This window comes from Macrobrachium rosenbergii, unplaced genomic scaffold, assembly GCF_040412425.1.
Source record: "Macrobrachium rosenbergii isolate ZJJX-2024 unplaced genomic scaffold, ASM4041242v1 282, whole genome shotgun sequence".
Lineage (NCBI taxonomy): Eukaryota > Metazoa > Arthropoda > Malacostraca > Decapoda > Palaemonidae > Macrobrachium > Macrobrachium rosenbergii.
Genome location: NW_027100730.1, coordinates 3,606,833 through 3,625,839, shown reverse-complemented (window position 1 = coordinate 3,625,839; position 19,007 = coordinate 3,606,833). Strand labels below are relative to the sequence as shown.

General features: G+C 45.7%; 2 protein-coding genes across 4 annotated transcripts in view; both read left to right on the top strand.

Moving 5' to 3' along the window:
* The first annotated feature begins 203 nt into the window (after positions 1–203).
* Positions 204–19,007, top strand: part of LOC136838265 (oocyte zinc finger protein XlCOF6-like) — a 109,317-nt gene continuing 90,513 nt past the window's right edge. For 2 of the 3 annotated variants that reach the window (XM_067103130.1, XM_067103128.1), the window contains exons 1-2: positions 230–363; positions 17,975–19,007. The exon at positions 17,975–19,007 is cut by the window's right edge and continues 789 nt beyond it. In XM_067103130.1, the coding sequence (XP_066959231.1) occupies positions 18,233–19,007 (775 nt within the window). In that variant the 5' untranslated portion in view covers positions 230–363; positions 17,975–18,232. Of the gene's footprint in view, positions 364–17,974 lie in introns of all 3 variants that reach the window. The other variant, XM_067103127.1, reaches the window with a different exon arrangement.
* Positions 13,898–14,563, top strand: LOC136838256 (uncharacterized). Its single transcript, XM_067103120.1, has one exon. The coding sequence runs from the start codon at positions 13,898–13,900 to the stop codon at positions 14,561–14,563; it is 666 nt and encodes a 221-aa protein (XP_066959221.1).

The following is a 19,007-nucleotide window of genomic DNA, read 5'->3' as shown; positions in this document are numbered from 1 at the left end:
TATATAAAAATAATATGAGTATATTTAGGTACAGTAGGAGATAATTAAGTCGCTAAATGCTTGATTAATCACATTTATAAGTGAAATTACTTATTTTTATGTAAAAATAGTATAATATAATTATAATTCTTACGTTTTTACAAATTAAAATGTTAAAAAACCTGATTATTAACCCAAAAATGACTCAGAATAAGGATCTAATCCTCTTTGGTGGAAAGTGGCCGAGCGACGCGATGTAAACAAACAGTTGTCTGTCTGTCTGTCTGTCACCCTTCTATGTCTATAACCTAGAAAGCTGCCACAGAATTCGATCAATTTCGACCGGATATATTGACTGAATGATCGACTTAAAGATCAACCGAGGTAAAATCAATGATTTAGGTTGAATTCGCGACTTAAAAATTACGTTAAATTTGAGTTTTTCAGTTAAATATGGTTGAATTAAGTGAGGCGTTTCCCGTCTCAGTAAGGTAGAGGTTACGGTGGTCAGGCCTATTTAAGCGTTATTTAATGGATTTAAACTGTGTTTTCCGTTATTTAGATCGTATTTAAATAACACTAAATGTCAACCGAGGTCAATCAGTGATTGAAGTTGATTGTGAATAAAGGAAATTGTGTTAAAGTTAAATATGGTTAAATTAAGGTTGCGATTGTCAGTGTTGTTAAGGCCTTATTTGATTGATTCGAACTATTATTTACGTTATTTAAATTGTGTTTTGGCTTCTAAGTCGCTGCTCAACGGTTACATTTGTGTTGGGATTGGTTGTTTTAATAGAATAAAGCATAAAGAGTCCTATGTTAGGCTATGTAAGGCTAGACTAGGTCAGGCTAGGCTAAGAGTCAGTATTAGCTTTATTGTATGAAACTGGTTTTATTTAGGTTTCTGGGTTTCATTTTGACCAATTTGCAGTAATTCTAAGTATTATCCCCGCGCCTGTTTTTACCTTGGAAACTGGTTTTTTCTCCACTTTTACGGCTTCTGATAACGGGCGAGTTTGTGTGTTGGCGGCCAAGTGTCATTTGCCCCCCTAACTCTACACAACAGTAAAGGGGGACTGTGGGAAACCGGGGTTCTGGAGGGGGGAAAACAGAGAAGTGGAGCGGACATGTTTATGTTACGGGGCGCTGGCTGGAGGGGAAAATGAGAGGGAGCCATGCACAAAAGGGAGGGAGCGGCAGGAAAGGGTAGGGGGTAACAAGGCAGGGAGGGAGAAATTTCCTCATGTGCCCCAAAAGCGGGGGTAAGTGGGGAGCAGTGCAAGGAGGGGGTGGGAGACAGGTTGCGCAAGCGGGAAACGCGTTGGGAACGAGTGCGGGTAAAAGCGTAACACTTGGGGTGGGGGGAGGGAGGAAACACTGCCCGGTAATGGGGACGAGGACAAAGAGCATGGCCGACAAAAAACAAACCACCACCTTTACCAGAAGCCGTAAAAGTGGAGAAAAAACCAGTTTCCAAGGTAGAAACAAGAGCAGGAAGGCACTCAGCACTAGGTGGAAGGAGCAACCTGGCAGGAAAAAACAATTTGCAGATAAAAAAAAGTTAACACCAACAGAACTAACTGGCCTTCCCTTAGGGACTGGGAGGGTAGAGATCAGCCGCTGCTTTTAAAAATGTGAGGAACCTGGTGTTGGGGTCAAGGAAATGAATCTCGAGGCGACACTCCCTCCTGCAGCGGGGACAAAGGCACTGTGTTTTCAGCAGGCCATGATCTTGACAAAGCTTGATTAACCGTTCGTGGTTGCCTAGGTAGTAGGCAGAAAAGTTGCGGTAACTGATATAGCAGTTAGCACAAGACACTGGGATGCTGTGCCAAGTTATCGGCTCAGACGAACGCGACGTGGGCAGAAGGGATTCAGCCATTGTCCTGAACAAGAAATGCAAAATCTGTATACTGTATATGATTTAAGGCGTAGGAATGGGTAGCAGATAAGGGCTGTGGTTGGTCAAGGGGGTTGGGAGTTGGGGGTTTTGGCACAATTGGGTGTTGGGGGGAAGGGTTTGCGTGAGGTACTTGAGGGGGAAACTTATGCGACGGTAACAGGAATGGTTTTGTTGAAAAAGCTTCGCGCTGGTTATGACAGTAAAGCAAAGAAACCATAAATGCTTGAGAAAAATGTGGCTGGGCAAAACGTATCTTTTGGGGTATAGATACACTTTCGCCATGTTTAATACTGGGTTGGCGGGTTAAATGCATTTCGCTGTGTTTAGTAATGGTTTTGGGGATATGGAATCCCGCTGGTTATGATAAGGAAGCAGAGAAACGATGCTGCCATGCGAAAAATGTGTGTAGGGAAAGTCTCTTTTTTTGGGGCGTACAGATACACTTTCGCTGAGTTTACTACTGGGCTGGCGGGGTAAATGCATTTCACCGTGTTTAGTACTGGGTTGGCGGGTTACATGCATTTTGCTATGTTTAGTAATGGGGTCGGGGAAATGGAATCCCGCTGGTTATGATAAGGAAGCAGGGAAACGATGCTGTCATGTGAAAAATGTGTTTAGGGAAAGTTTTTTTATTTTTGGGTGCCAGATACACTTTCGCCGAGTTTACTACTGGGCTGGCGGGGTAAATGCATCTCGCCATGTTTAGCAGTAGGTTCACGGGGATATAATCTCCCTGTGTCGCGTTCAGTACTGCTCCGGGGGGGGCACCTGTGCTGCAACAAGTGCTGGTAAGTGCAACCAAGAATGTTGAAACTTACAAGAATAAACTCAAAAGTGTATATGTGTATTTTTCTTTGCTGTGTTAACTTATAGTTTGGGAGGATTGCATGCAGGGTGTGTTAGTTTCAAGCGTAGGGAAAACAAGTTAACAAGTTATTGCACTTGCCGGACAAAATATGAACCATTCAAATCAGATGTACCCGTGCCCTGTCATGTGCAGGACGCGTATGTGAACCCTGGAAAAAGGACAGCCCCCCCAAGGAGGGGCGTGTTAGCAACTTTGAGTGGCAACGTTTAGGGCGTTTTCCTCAATGGGGGGATAACAGCGCAATGTGATTGGTCAGATAAGTGTTTGGGGGGGTTAGCCCCCCCAAACTCTGAGTTTCTTCAGTAAGGGAGTGAGGGATGAACCAGTGGCTCCCCAATAAATGTTTGGGAGGACAGTAGTAATGGGAGGGGTTGCCTTTGTGTCGGCTCATTTAATGTTCTTGTTTGTTCTGTTTATTTAGCGGTTTCTCATGTCTGGGGTGCCGTAAAAAGTAAATTTTGGCCAGTTTCTCATGCCTCATTGTCTACCCCACCCACAGCCCTGCTTTCCCTAAGGGTCCTCGAAAGTGTAGGGTAGAAACAAGTGGGTGAGCCGTTACTTAGCCAAATAACACTGTCCCGGGGATATACCCCACCCATAACCCCACATCGTTTTAATTCATTCATCTTTGTATCGGATAATCTATTGGGTCCTAGCGCTTGACTTCAGCCCTTGACCTAGTATTTTAATCAAATCCTTCGGGCCAGCCCTATGAGAGCTGAAAGTCAGCTCAGTGGTCTGGTTAAACTACTTTAATAATAATAATAACATAACCCCACATTCCCATCAGGTCCCCTAGCTTGTAAGTTGAGGGGGAGCAGATCACCTGTCCCCGGGGTATACCCCACCCATAACCCTGCTTCCCATCGGGTCCCTTACCTTGTTGGATGAACTTTAGGTGTTAATTACAGGTTAATTACATTCGTCCGACAAAAATTAAAGGTAAATCCACAATTAGCAACCCAAAATCTGTAGAAAAAGGTAATTGTTCCGACACGATATACAAACCGTCGGTCCTTTACATTAGGAATTACTTTCAGGTGTAGGCTGGAAACGGCCGTTAAACTCTTGAGCAAGGTGGTTAGGCAATAACTACCGCCAGGTAGGTGGAGATACCCGCCTGCCCGGATGTAAACATTGCAGTTTTGCTTTCAGCCGTCATGCTTTGCTGACGTATTTTTTCGTTCTCTCCGCCTAACTGCCGTTAAGCTCTTATTATCCCGGTGGGATCTTTCTGTATATATTACGTGTGTTTGATATTTAGTAATACAAACCCACGATTTGTGATAACCATGCATAAGCCGTCGTTCCCTGCCTGTGTCTTGGGTTTGACGGCCAAGGGCGTAATTGGAGTAGCGTAACCAAGTGGCAATACTTCTCTTCCAGCAGCCCTTTACGTAAATACTGAAGGCGCCCCTGTACATTCGGAGATGTAGTTTGGGACGTAATATCTTCACTCCCCTACATTCATCTGGACGTAAGAGTTCGTTCCCTTCTTGGGCTTCCGCCCTCTGTGTATAAGGGGCATCACTAATTCCTTCCTACTTATGCTGAGTGTTGCTCGCCGCCTGTGCTTGGAGAATTACGGGCTGGGTGGGAGATTGCGGACGTCATTGATAAGTTCCGCTTCCACAGCGCCCTTGGTGGCCTCCCCTCTGTCCTTTTTTTCTCTTCCCGTAGGTTCTTCCTACTCCCCTTTAGTAGATCTCTCTCCTTCGCCCTCTTCGCTCGCTCGTCGGGCGAAGACCAGGGGCGGGGAGCGACTTGGCGACCTTGTCTAGAGTACCTCCTCCTGCTGCGTAGGGCAGTTCCCCTTGTAGCGAGAGGAGTCTCCCCTACTAGTCATCTTTGCTTTTCTTTCAGGTTGACAGTGAGCATCGCAGACACAGCAGTAGTTGGCTGGATATATCAAAGGATATCTTGCCGCTTCGGGATCGACCACAATACCTGGTTAGATGACATATTGTTCCGACACAATATACAAACCCTGGGTTCTTTACATTAGGATTTACTTTCAGGCGTAGGCTGGAAACGGCCGTTAAATTCTTGAGCAAGGTGGTTAGGCAGTAACTACCGCCAGGTAGGCGGGGATACCCGCCTGCCCGGATGTAAACATTCCAGTTTGCTTTCGGCCGTCATGCGTTGCTGACGTGTTTTCGTTCTCTCTGCCTGACTGTTGTTAAGCTCTTATTATCCCGGTGGGATCTTTCTGTTTTTTTGTTTATATATACGTGTGTTTGATATTTATTAATACAAACCCACGATTTGTGATAACCTTGCATAAGCTGTCGTTCCCTGCCTGTGTCTTGGGTTTGACGGCCAAGGGCGTAACTGGAGTAGCGTAACCAAGTGGTAATGCTTCTCTCCAGCAGCCCTTTACGTAAATACTGAAGGCGCCCCTGTACTTTCGGAGATATAGTTTGGGACACAATATCTTCACTCCCCTACATCCATCGGGACGTAAGAGTTCGTTCCCTTCTTGGGCTTCCGCCCTCCATGTATAAGGGGCATCACTAATTTCTTCCTACTTATGCTGAGTGTTGCTCGCCGCCTGCGCTTAGAGAATTGCTGGTCGAGTGGGAGGTTACGGGCGTCGTCGATAAGTTCTGCTTCCACGGCGCCCTTGGTGGCCTCCCCTCCGTCCTTTTTTCTCTTCCCATAGGTTCTTCCTTCTCCCCTTTAGTAGATCTCTCTTCTTCGCCCTCTTCGCTCGCTCGTCGGGCGAAGACCAGGGGGGAGGAGCGAGGCAACCTCGTCTAGAGTACCTCCTCCCACTGCGTAGGGCAGTTCCCCTTGTAGCGGGAGGAGCCTCCTCTACTAATCATCTTTGTTTTTCTTTCAGGTTGACAGTGAGCATTGCAGACACAGCAGTAGTTGGCTGGATATATCAAAAGAATATCTTGCATGAAGCAGTCCCGACATTCATTCAGTGTTGCTTCGGGATTGACCACAATACCTGATTAGATGACATATTTCCACGTCGGGATCGCTCTGACTCTGTTCCCGCCAATGTAGATCGATCGCTGTCATTGCTGGTTTTCATGTATGCTGTTGCAATGCCTCCTGTGTATCTGTGGTCCATCTGCTCTTGCTGTTCCCTGTGTTATGCTCTTGTCAACTCGACGACAGTCTCTGGGCTGCTCTTTCTGGTCTCCTGCCGCAGCCGCCCTGATCGCTCCTGTCACTGTTGGTGACTTTCAAATGACATTCTGTCCGTTGCAGTAGCTCCTGCGTTCCGAACCGCTAACACAGCTCCTGCATCGGATGTCCTGATTGTGCCCACTTCTTCTCCTAGTGATCATGCCCGGGGCCACTTCCGTTGTGTTCCTGCCAGCTGCCCTGGAGGTTACGATGTCTGCCATCCTGTAGAAGATGTTGGCGTGAAGGGGAAGGAAGTCGCCTTGTGGAAGTGACGTTCCTGGCCGTTGCAATAGCTCCTGCCCTCCGAACCTGTGCCGTAGCTCCTGCATCGGCTGTCCTGATCATTCCTGCCGCTTCTGGCGGTCGTGCCCAGGGCCGCTTCCGTGCGTTCCTGCCAGCTGCCCCAGAGGTTACGATGTCCGCCATCCTGTAGAAGATGTCGGCGTGAAGATGTAGGAAGTCGTCCTGTTGAGGTGATGTTCCTGGCCGTTGCAGTAGCTCCTGCCTTCCGAACTGCTGCTGTAGCTCCTGCATCGGCTGTCCTGATCATGCTTCTCCTGGTGGTGGTGTCCTGGCTGCGTCTGTTGTGTTCCTGCCGGACTACCCTGGAGGTTACGATGTTTCGTGTCCACCATCCTGTAGAAGATGTCGGAGTGGAGGTGAAGGAAGCCGTCCTGTGGAAGTAGCCGCCATCGTCTTCATCTTATCTTCGATTTCGTCTTCTACTGCATCTTCCCTTCCTCCCCCGAAGTCCAAGGGGGTCCCGAGAATCTGACAGACCTCCGTCGGCTGAAGGAGAGGAATGCTGCTTCTTCCCCTTGATGCCCTTGGACGTCCAGGGACTGCCTCCTTCCGAGGAGGCAGTGGGTCTCTCGGCTCTTCCCGACCTTCGGGTTAGGAAACCGATTTGCATAGCCATGGGTTTTGTGTTTCGGAAGCCGTGGGCGCGCAGACCTCAGTTTGCGATCCCGTTCCCAAGTCTTAGAGGTTCCGCCTCTAAGATGGGGGCTGCTTTGGGCGCTCGTTCGCGAGCCACTCCGAGTGCTCGAGATTCTATGGAATATCGAGTATCCCGATCTGGTCTGGAGAGATTTTCCTGGGCCCAGTTCGGGAGCAGTGCGAGAGAAAGGGCCGAGGCACCCAGGTGTCTCGGCTCCTCTTCCTGCCAGCACCGCAAGCGCTCCCCGAGTGTTTGCCAGTGCTCGATCGGGTTCCCAGCCTGGTGTCTTGATCCTGTCGGTTCGAACATCAGAAGAAGCAGGGAAGAGATTCACTTTGGGAGTCCTGCGGGACTTCTAAAGGACTGACTCTCTTCCGGGAGACAAGTTTCTCTCGTTGGCTCTTTCCCGCATTTTTCTCCTGTGGGATCTTGCGTTTCAGAAGTGGGCTGAGGTTAATGGTTTTAAATTTTCTACTAGTAAAATGGTAACTATGCACTTTTGTCGAGGCCATCCTGATCCAGATCTATTTATTCATAGTTGCCAGTCTTGGAAGTCTGCATCTAAGACTGGTTCTGTTTGCTTGGCTCTTTTAATCTATTAGGTAACAAAGCAGGATGCGAAGTTTACCGCTCCCCATTTTGCTTAAAGTCTCATGGGTAGCTTGTGTACAATTTAAATCATATGAATCATGTTGGTAGATGCTGGTCCTTGCGAGAGGATCTTCATTATAAGCGACTGCTGGTTCGAAGATTCCAGAGTGCATATGTATGAGAAGGGAAAGACACCCAGGTGTCTGGTTGATTCTCAGGGAATTACCCAGGTGTCTTTACCAGGTATGCCCCTGGAAATTTCAGAGGTAGAATTCTGCAAGATTTTAATTTCACCCAGGTGTCTGTATTTTTAGAACATTCGATGGAACATGGCACCCCAGGTGGCTCAAAGTCTGATGCTGGTGTCGGCTTTGGTGTAGACACCCAGGTGTTATCATCCATTTCCTCAATTTTTACTGCCGAGATAAATGCAATTTTAAAAGCTTTAAAGGAGATTTTAATTCATAATGAAACACAGGTGTCTGGTTGCACTGGAATCTTTTAATCCCCCCTGATTTTAGGTATCTTGTTTTTATTGAAACCCAGGTGTTCTGGTTGCCTTCCCATGTTGGGGTGGATGACACCCAGGTGTCTGGTCAACTCTGGACACCCAGGTGTCGGTATCGGGATGTATATCCTGCGTAGGACAAACAATAAAAAAACGTTGGCGCCAGGTGTCTCGATTCTGCCCTGCTCAGCTGCCCCATTGCCAAGGTTGCTCGGGGGACATTCACGCATGGGTTCTTGATGTCCCGTAAGAATCTCCAACTTTAGGGTTCGTGTGCATGCAAGATAGCAGACACAGAATTCCCCTTGAACCTTCTTCTCGAGGGCCTTGGCCTCGTATGCTTTTATGTTGAGGCGGGCCTTCTGAAGAAAATTTAGCTTGTATATAAGGAGTTTAGAGTTCATTTAGAAACTAGCAAACCTTGTTCACAGCAGACGAGTCTGGCCTGCCCAGTTATGAGTCTGGCTCTGGCTCGCTCGACCCTTGGTCTTGCCAGACTGGCTCTGGCTCAGTAAACCCCCAGTGTTCGACTCGGCTTGCCAGACTGGCTCGCTCGACACTGAGAAATATTCACTACTCATATAATTTTCGAATAAATGCACTGCCAGACTGGCTTATAAGCTTTTACAGGGTTTTTCTTGGTTTCTGAAAATGGGCAGTTCGCCGCCCTATTCATCTCGCCTGCCTCCCAGTCTGCCGCGATACCGACCAGCTGGATCGCGGTTCTGGTTGCCGGGACACCCAGGTGTCTGGATCGGCTCGGCTGTCTGGCTGCGGCCCTACTCGGTTTTTTCGATTCGGGTTCTCGTCTATGCTCGAGTGAACTTTTTCTTCTTGCTCTTCCCAGGAAGAGCACTTTGCCACAGCATAAGTGCTCTTCTTTCCCCGTGTGGCAGTAATCTCCTTCGGTTGATTATTGCTCACGGTCCGCCTCTCCTGCTTATCATTCTGGCAGGACAGGTAGGGCTACTCTTTTCTCCTCACCTGTTCTCTTCTCTCTTTTCAAGGTTGTTCCGAGGAGCGCGAGACGGACAGAGAGAGCTCCGACGAAATTTTCTTTCAGTTGAGTTTCGGCTGCCTGGCGTGCTTTGGGTATCGGTTTCCCCCCTGATTCTCTCTTCTTATAACCAGGTAGCTGAGGTAGCTCCGACAAAATTTTCTTTGAGGGATTCTCTTGTATTATAACCAGGTAGCCGAGGAGGATTTCATGGGATCTGTCAAGGTCTCCTCCAAGGGGAGAGGTACAGGAGTTTCACGCATCGGAAACAGCGAGGGTCTTCCTCTTCAACGATGGCCCCGTGTTCTCGGAGAACTTCGCGCTGATTCGTCGGGCGCGAGGATCCCCGGGACAGGACCGCGGCTCCCAATGAATAACCTTCATCACTTGCAACCCTTGCAGTTTCCGAGGGGCCGAGAGTGTCAGGGACCGCCATGGTCCTGGCTTCCGAGAGCGTTCTCGACCTGATGAATTCTTTTCTTCGAAGGAGTTAATTCAGGTCAAGACACCAAGCTTCCACCCCTGCCTCGACAGAATATGAATTCTTCTTGCCTCGGAGGGTCTTGCCGACTGCAGTTTTTTGGGCAATTCTGGTGCTAAGAAGAAGGACTTTGTCCCAATTTGGATCTCCAGTTTTGTAAGTCCCGAGTTGGCTCGACCCATGGGAACGAACCTTAGTTGGTTCTGCCTTTCTCTTTCAGAGATTTGCCAGATACCACTGTAATCAAGGTTCCCACCAGGGCACTGACTTGTCCTTTGGACAATGGCCAAGAACTTTAGGTCTTAGTCATCTCAACTCGACCTTGAGTTCAAGCCAGCCCCCCTCAACTCCTTAGCTAAGAAGTCCTAGGCTTCAGAAGGAGATTGCAACTGCTGATGCCTGGATGAAATGATACTTATCGAGTCTCTGGAACTGGCAGCGACATTGCCGAGACCTGGGAATGGGTTCCTTCAGAAGTATCTATTTCCCTTAGGTCTCTGCAATTCTTTCCATTGAACTTCCATCCTGCCACCTCTCCTGTACTCCCGATTCGGGAAATGCCAGCCGCTAGAGCTGAGAGCAATTGCTCTCGGTTCCTGTCATCTTGCAGAAGCTTCCCCATGGTGGAAAAGGAAATCTTACTTTCCCTGAAGGAACCCATTCGATGTATGAGGAATGAGTTAGGCTAATGCTTGATTGAAGGAACCTTCGAATATGCTTGCATATTCCCCTCACATCTTGTGTCTACTGACGGATTCACAGATTGAGGAATAGGCGCACACTGGTAAGACCTTGTCTTGACTTTGTGTGACCGAGACGATTAGTACCTTCTCATCACCGTCCTGGGCTCAGGGCAGCCTTTTGGCCGTCCGAGAATTCAGGATGGGTTTTGCGGCACTCACTGGTTTCATTGAACAACAAAACCACAGTAGTGACATTTGTCGACAAACAAGAGGCAATCGTTTTTTTTTCTCCTGTTTCATCTCAACATTTGCAGGTACTTGAGTGTTGTTCTATTGCACACTCGACAGCTCAATTAACCAGATGCATTCCTGGTGGGGATGTATTGGTAGGCAAGCCTGGCCTCGGGTTTGAGTGATCGGGACGGAACATGCTGCTCACTCTTTCTTCACAAAGATTCATGCAGAGACTGCTGGACTGAGAAATCCCTACTGTCCTTCTGTTGCCTCCCTGCACACAAGTCGGTAGTTTTTTCTCGCTCCTTCATACCAGACCAGGGGCCGCTCTGTTGAGGCATGCTGTCTTTTTGGTGAAAACTCGATTCGACGTTTTTTCCCTCCGTATTTGTCCGTTTCGCTAGGGGTTCACAAACATTGCTCACCCCGAGTTACGGACTTTGCCTTCATCCGACCTGATTGCCGAGGCATCGAGAAGAATTCCGCTTGACCCAACCTCCTGTAGCAGCTACACAAGAAGCGGTTCTTGAGGCAGTACATCCCTGCGTGTTCAGGACTGGGAGACTTTCCAGCTTTCCTTGCAAGCACAGGCTTTCTCGCCGAGCGGCAACGGATGTAGCTGGATATCCCTTGAAGTCCTCTGCAACACTTTCCCAGGGACTGGATCCGTCTTCGCTGGTGGTGTCGTTGTTGGAACTTCATCTCGGGTCAAAGTCGTTCGTCAAGTCTGGACTTCCTCGTCTTCTCCGCCGAGGGTTGCTTCTCTGCCTTTCATTTGTGAAGAACGTAGGCCCTTGCGACCTAGTCTTCTATCTGAAGTAGCCTTCGTCTCCTCAGTTGAGAGTTAGCTACGGACGAGAAAGCTTCTTCAGTCATGCTCTCCCAGGGAACTGTTTCCTGGGTTCCTGGCATGCACTCTTGTTTAGGATATTCCTGTCCATCCAGGGATGGAGATCAGAACAGGGATGGGGATCATCCTTCTCGGATGTCGTAGGTGGACTCTGAATCCATTGGCATCGACTGTCGGGTTCGATTCCTTCTGGTTCCCCTCCTCCTTGGACTTGGTGTCGATGATCAAGATCATTCGTTACTTTGTCCTATTGGGAGCTGTGGTACTTTCCGAAAGGCTCGACATTCCTAACCTGGATGTCGTCAACGTTTTCGCTAGTACTGTCTCTCCTAAGGAAGGAGTGTCTAAAGGACACATCTTCCTCCTGACTTCATGAAGCGATCAAAGGAGGTACTTGGCAGCTGACGACGACGATACCGGTACCTTTCACCTGAGAGCTCACGAAGTCGATGGCTTGGTCCATCCCTCGCATTCTGGAAGTTTCTGTTGGTCTGGAAGCAAGACGTGGTCTCTTAGACCACACTCTTGTCTTCTTCCTTCGGTCTTGCCCACAGGCCCTTGGAACCCTTTTTCCTTGGGTCTGTGTGGCTGCTCAACAAGTTGTGTTGTCTTACCCGGCTCCTTCAAGAGGACGAGTAGCATCTCACCTAAAGCATTGGTTCTGGAAGTGAGAAGGATTCCGAGAGTGACTGGCCTTTCTTCCTCCTCCTTCCCCGTCCTCCAACTTCTCCTCCTTAGGGATGAGAATAGGACGCGAACCAATAGCTGCTGGAACTGGCACTGATGTGGTAAGACTACACATCGAACACCCGTTCTATTTTTCTTATAGAATCATAGAAGCAATTCCGCTCCTTCCTCTAGCAAGGGAGGAAGGAGAGACTGGCAATAAGGGAACCCTATCTCGTATTTTCCTTACTGCCTCCGACTCAAGATCCTTGCAGCCTATTTTGTATGAGAGTTCGTTTCCTCACTCATGCAAAAGAAAAGGTCCAGTATCTGACATTTGATCTTGCAGTTCCTACACTCCAATCAATATGTCAGAGGCAGTTTTACTCCTCCTCGCTCTTTCGACCAGGAGGAGTAACCAAGGTATGTAGAACTCCAGTCAGTTCAGGAGACTCACTCAGATTCCTGCCTCCAACCAGTGAGTCTTCTTAATGTAAAGGACCGAGGGTTTGTATATTGTGTCGGAACAAATAACAATTTTTAAAGTAAATTGTATTTTTCCTAACTATACAAACCCGAGGTCCTTTACAGTTTATGCCCACCTCATGCCACCCCTCAATCTGAACCTGGACCGAAAGGCAAACTGGAATGTTTACATCCGGGCAGGCGGGTATCCCTGCCTACCTGGCAGTAGTTACTGCCTAACCACCTTGCTCAAGAGTTTAACGGCCGTTTCCAGCCTACGCCTGAAAGTAATTCGTAATGTAAAGGACCTTAGGTCTGTATAGTTAGGAAAAATACAATTTACTTAAAAAATTGTTATTTTGGGAACTTCATGAAGTATCAGTGCACCAATGTCCTGATTTTGAAACTATACAGAAGTTTTCGTATCTGAAGGGCCTATTGGAAGGCGAGGCTCTGGAACTGATATCTGGTTGTAAATTAGAAGGTGATAAGTATTTGCAAGCAATGAACTTGTTAAAAGGGCCCTATGGCAGAAAAGACGAAATCAAGTTGTGTTTAGGTAGAAAACTCGTCCAAACTGAGACTCCCAAGGCAGATGCAGAATCGCTACAAGGTTTTAGAGCGCAATTCGAATGCTGCATAAGATCACTGGAGAGTGGAAGACTGGAATTGAGTGAATTATATACCATCTTGCTCTACACCAAACTACCAAGTAGTGTAAGTGAAATAATAAAATGAAGGTGTGGAGAAGATTGGCGAAATTTGACACCCTTAAAAAATATCTTGAAGAAGAAATACACAATTTGAGGGCTTTTCCACAGACTGAAACAGCAAAAGCTAATACATTGACAACGGTATCTGCTTTCGCAGTAGAACAACAGCAATCTGTGAGACCAAAAACAACATTGGTAAGGCCTAAAGAAAGTACAAACAAAGCCAAGGTAAACCAGGTTAAAGGATGTGCACTTTGTGGAGGCAACCACATATGGACACATTGTAAATCTTATGTAACCAAAGGAGGAAAGATAAGAGCTCTGGGTTTGTGTTTCATATGTGCATCCAGTAAACACTTCAGTTCCGACTGTGACAGGCAAGGTTGTAATAATGGTTGCATTGTTAGACATCATAATGCTATATGCAATAGAAACCAGCCAAATAAATCAAAGGTAGGTGGGGTACAAGTTGGAACTCTCTCTTTGACAAATACCGGACAGGGAAATAAGACGACTAGGAAGTCGATCTTACCTACAGCCACAATAACCCTAAAAGGTAAAAAGGGTCGCATTGTGCGAAAAAGAGGGTTTTAGATACCTGTGCCAAGAGATCATTTATAAAGAAATCTGGTCTTGAGGGACTCTACTATAAAAGCAAGGGAGTTGAAAACATATCGTTGAGAGAGTACTTAACTACAACATCAGTTAAGGAATATGAAATGGTGAACATCGCTGTGGCTTCATGGGGTAGATTGATAAATATGGATTGTATAGTGGTAGACGAGCTACCATAATATACAAAGAAACTCGGCATAAAGAACTTAAGGCCGTTGTGTAAAACGAAAATTAGCTTAGCTGATAAAGATTTTGATCTACCCATGGAGAAGCAGTCACCTATTGAATTGTTAATAGGAGTTGACAATATGTACATCTTACACCCAGGGTTTAAAAAATTAGAAAATTTAGTATTGCTACCAACCATATTTGGTTACATGGTAACTGGAACATGTAGTTCTCCTCCCACCAAGGAGACTCATGTTTCCATTTTAAAACTGGCAGTGGAAACCAACAACATAATTATGGCTGAAGGGGCTACTCAATTAAAGGATCCAAGGGAAGATCTTGAAAGTTTGTGGAGTTTGGATCATTTAGGTATTAACTGCAGTGAAATAGCGGAACAAGAACGGAAGGTATTAAAGAACTTTGAGAGTACTATAACTTATTCTGAAATTGACAAACAGTATGTTGTGGCATTGCCTTGGAAAGGCAATAAAAGGAGATTAACTTCCAACTTTGGGTTGGCTTTAAACAGATTAAAACAACAGTGTGTCAAGTTTCAGAAAGACACTCAGTATCTAGGACACTATCAGAAAATCCTGAAGGATCAGAAGGATAGGAGATTCATAGAGAGAGTGGAATGTTTTAAAACGGAAGAATGTCATTTCTTGGCACATCATGGTGTTAAAAAGGACAGTGCAACAACCCCTGTTAGGATAGTATTTGACTGTTTGGTTAGACGGGAAAAGTGGGTTGAGCTTGAATGATGGTTTGTGGACGAGACCACATAACAGCTGACCTGCTCAAGGTTCTATTGCAGTTTTAGGACAAAGATATACCTGCAGAATGTGTGAAAGCAACAACTGGATTGGGATGAACAACTCCCAGACCTGTTACAGAACCAATGGGGTGAGTTATCCAAAGACTTAGAAAAATGTCTTGATATTTTCTTTCCTAGGAATACTAGCCTAGGAAAGGGGGATTCTTTACACATCTTCTGCGATGCCAGTGAGTCAGCATATGGTTGTGTAGCTTATAGAGTAAAGAACGAAAACTGTCATTTAATGATAGCAAAGGCATTTAATGATAGCAAAGGCAAGAGTAGTGCTTATTAAAGAATTAACTGTTCCAGAACTTGAGTTGATGGCATTGTTGCTAGCAGCAAGAATGGCCAAAGTTATTAAAGAATCCTTTGAGAAGGATGAGTTTGTGGAACTGTTTGTTTGGTCGGAGAGTAAAGTCCCCTAAGTTGGCTAGTATCGAAGAATGTTCTCCCTGTGTTTGTGAAAAATAGAGTACAGGAAATAAACTCTTTAATTCCAGAGGCAGTCTTGTCCTATGTGCCTACAGATGATAATCCCAGTGACTGGTTGACACATGCAAAAAGGACAGAAATGATCTTGGATAGTTCTTTCTGGTGGGAGGGACCCCTTGGTTAAAAAATTCCTCTTGGCCAATAGATAGGTCATGGATTGGTTGATCACTTGTGCAGGGTAGAGAAGAGAACATTTTGGTCAGTACTGTAGGGGACAACCTGAATGGTAATACTCACTTGTTGAATTGGGAGAGATTCAGCGAGGTTAAAAAGGTCTATAGGAGCACAGCGTGGATCCTACGATTTTTGAATAATTGTAGGAGTTCAATCAGTATGAAGAGGCATGGTGAATTGACCTTGGAAGAACTCCAAGAGGCAAAGAATAAGACCATTGCCATTGCCATCATACAGAGAGAATACTTCCAAAAGGAATACGAGAGTTTGATGAAGGGGCTAAGAAAACGAAAACTGGCTCTCATACACCAGTTGAATCTTTACCTGGACAACGGGGTAATAAGGTTTAAGGGTAGACTAGTACAAGCACAGTTACCCAAATCCGTTAAGTTTCCCATACTATTGCCGAAGAGTTGCTATGTTACTTGGGTAATTATTAAAGAATATCATGATGCTAATGCTCACATGGGTGTAAATGCCACTGTGGCGAGTGTCAGACAGCAGTTCTGGATCCCACAGATAAGGCTACTAACTAAGAGTATAATACACCATTGTGTTATTTGTAGGAGAATGCAGGGGAGGCTGTATAAACCCAATATAGTTCCTCCATTACCTGAGTTCAGGGTGCAATGTAAGCAACCTTCAATACCACAGGCATGGACTACACCAGCGTATTATGGACTGAGGGAAAAGGACAAAGCCCTGAGAAGGCTTTATCATCTTATTTACGTGCCCGATAACCAGAGGCATACATGTGGAGCTAGTTGATAAGCAGTCCTGTGACTCGTTCCTCTTGAGTTTTAGAAAATTTTGTAGCAGAAGAGGTTTCCCAGCACTCATGTTGAGTGACAATGCCACCACGTTTGTAGCGGCATCAGAATACCTTAAAACCACGTCGGAGAATCCCGGGGTAAAAGAACATCTGTTAGATATAAGTAACTGGAAGTTCATTCCAGCGAGCCAGCGAGAGCACCATGGTCTGGTGCTATATGGGAAAGGCTGATAGGACTTCTGAGGCCATGTCTAAAAAAAGATCGTAGGACAAGCCTTGCTCAGTTGTGAGGAACTGACCTGTGTGCTGGTGGAGCTGGAAGGAATTATCAATGACAGACCATTGAGTTACATGGCTGGGGATTTGAATCAGTTGGAAATTTTAACCCCTAATCATTTGATCCTTGGACATAAGCACAAGTCCTTCCCAAGAGAAGTAGTAAATTGGGAAGAGATCTCCGCTGACCGTACTTATGGACGGAGAGAGTTCACCGAGAAAAGATTCCTGTATATATTCAAGTTGTGTGACAACTTGTGGAAGAGATGGGAGAGGGAATATTTAACAGCGTTAAGAGAGACCCATCGAATAGGAATGGAGCATGGCTCTTGGCCCAAGATAGGGGAAGTTGTCCTCATTCATGACAAGGGGCCAAGGAGCAAGTGGAAGTTGGGCCAAGTGATTGAGTTACACATGGGGAGAGACAAGGTTCCAAGAGTGGCTACTCTAAGAACAGCACACAGCCAGCTTATGAGACCTGCAGTTAAGTAAGTTATACCCCCTAGAGCTGTGGCAGGAGATAAGGGAAATTAATCCTCTGACAGATGACATTCAGTCAAGCACCCGCCCGAGCAGAAGGACTGCTCAAATAGCTGCAGAAGCCAGAAAGGCATTGATAAGGACAGGACTGTTGTAAATAATGTAGGCATAAGTTTTCTTGCAGGGGAGTATGTCAAAACTTAAACAAGAGAGATTTTACTTTTCCACAAGTTGTGGTATAGTTTTAAGTATTCTCTTTAAATGTACGTAAAGTGAAAATGCGTATTATGTAGAAGAAGGATATTATATTTAATTGTTTGTATTTAGTAGTAAAAAATGTTGTCTTAGTTGTTTCGTGTGTTTGATTGTAATTATACTGGTAGTATTGCTTAACTACTGGATTGGTTGTTGCACAGTAGTTAGTTGAAGGTTTGGTTTCTGTCAAAGACAGCTGTGAAGGCAGTCGCTTCATAGCTGTAACGTAGTGTGGATGTAGCTAGTGGAGGACTCGAGAATGCAGCGATAATTGACGGTGTCTACAAATCCATTTAAGTATTTCTATTCATTTTAAAGTGCATTTATGGAAACTTTCTTTAGAAGATATGCATATCAAAATGTAAGAATTTCTTGAGGTGTACTTTAGATGAGGATAGTGAAATAGAGACTGTGCTTACGCCTGTCTAACTGTACATCGAGCTAGGAACAACTGAGTACGCCAATAGTAAGTTCATATTGTTAGTTTAGTTAATATGCACAACGCAATGTATTAATATAATAACAATTTAAACTAATATAAGAGTGAAGTAACCTGGGTGTCGTAGCATAAGACTTAGGCTATGATTTGGGTCAGTACATTTCAGATCGTTTAGGCTATACAACAGCAATGACGATTTGAAATGCTATACTTATTCTGAGTGAGTCGGAATATCTTGTGAGACACACGGCAGAATGAGTGAAGTAGTTCTAATGAACTGTTCGTTTACAGACACTTATGTTTGGACAACTGTTCTTCATATAGAAGACTTGGGAATCAGAGTGTCTGTGGAAATAATGACTGCGATATGAGCTGAGTGTGATTGATGGGTTTGTTATGAACAATAATTTAAAAGCTTCATTTTTATGTAAAGTTTTCTAATAATCTTTTACCTTCTCATATTTCAGAGTTTCTGCCCTTGAACAAGAAGTTGTCTGTTTGTGGCATCAAGGTTTTGGAAATGAAGTTCAGCAATGAATTTAAGTGCAAATTCCTGTAAGGTTTTGGATAAGTTCATAAAATAGGAAATATAACACTCTAGATATCAGATTTGTGCATCAGTGACAGGAGAAATTGGAGGAAATAAAATGATGAATAAATAAAAGTGATAGAAGCACCGAATAACAATAGAAGAAAGTGAAAAAAGTTGGTGTTTTCATAAATAAATGAACAAGGTCAAAGGACCAAAGGCTAAAATGAGCATCCTGGAATATCCTTTGAAAAGCAAGACTGAGGATCCAGTAGGGAAGTCTCTTGTCAAGCACGAAAATATAGGTTTAGCGGCCAGTGATGCCCCAGCCAGCTCTACCTCTCTGTCTTTGGATCCATTGATGGAAATGAAGATGGAAATGAAGATGGAAGTGGAGGTCTGTTATGAGTCTGATGACAGCGTGGAACATGGCTCTGAGAATTTGTTGTCAGCGATCGGAGATGAAGACGATTTGCCACCCGTCAGAAAGGAAGTAGTTAAGGAGAAGCCCTTCGTGTGCAAGGACTGTGGGAAGTCTTTCCCCCAGAAATCGAATCTCAAGACCCACATGGCGATCCACACGGGAGAGAGGCCCTTTTTGTGCAAGGACTGTGGGAAGTCGTTCTCCCAGAGATCACATCTCAAGACCCACATGGCAATCCACACTGGGGAGAGGCCCTTCCTGTGCAAGGACTGTGGGAAGTCGTTCTCCCAGAAATCACATCTCAAGACCCACATGGCGATCCACACGGGAGAGAAGCCCTTTATGTGTGAGGACTGTGGGAAGTCATTCTGCCATAAATCAAATCTCAAGCATCACATAGTGATCCACACGGGGGAGAGGCCCTTTCTGTGCAAGGACTGTGGGAAGTCGTTCTCCCAGAAAACACAGCTCAAGACCCACATGGCAATCCACACGGGGGAGAGGCCCTTCCTGTGCAAGGATTGTGGGAAGTCGTTCTCCCAGAAAT

Bases quoted from the DNA above. Each gene is read 5' to 3' on its own strand.
- LOC136838256 (XM_067103120.1), top strand. From the start codon at position 13,898: ATGGAGAAGCAGTCACCTATTGAATTGTTAATAGGAGTTGACAATATG.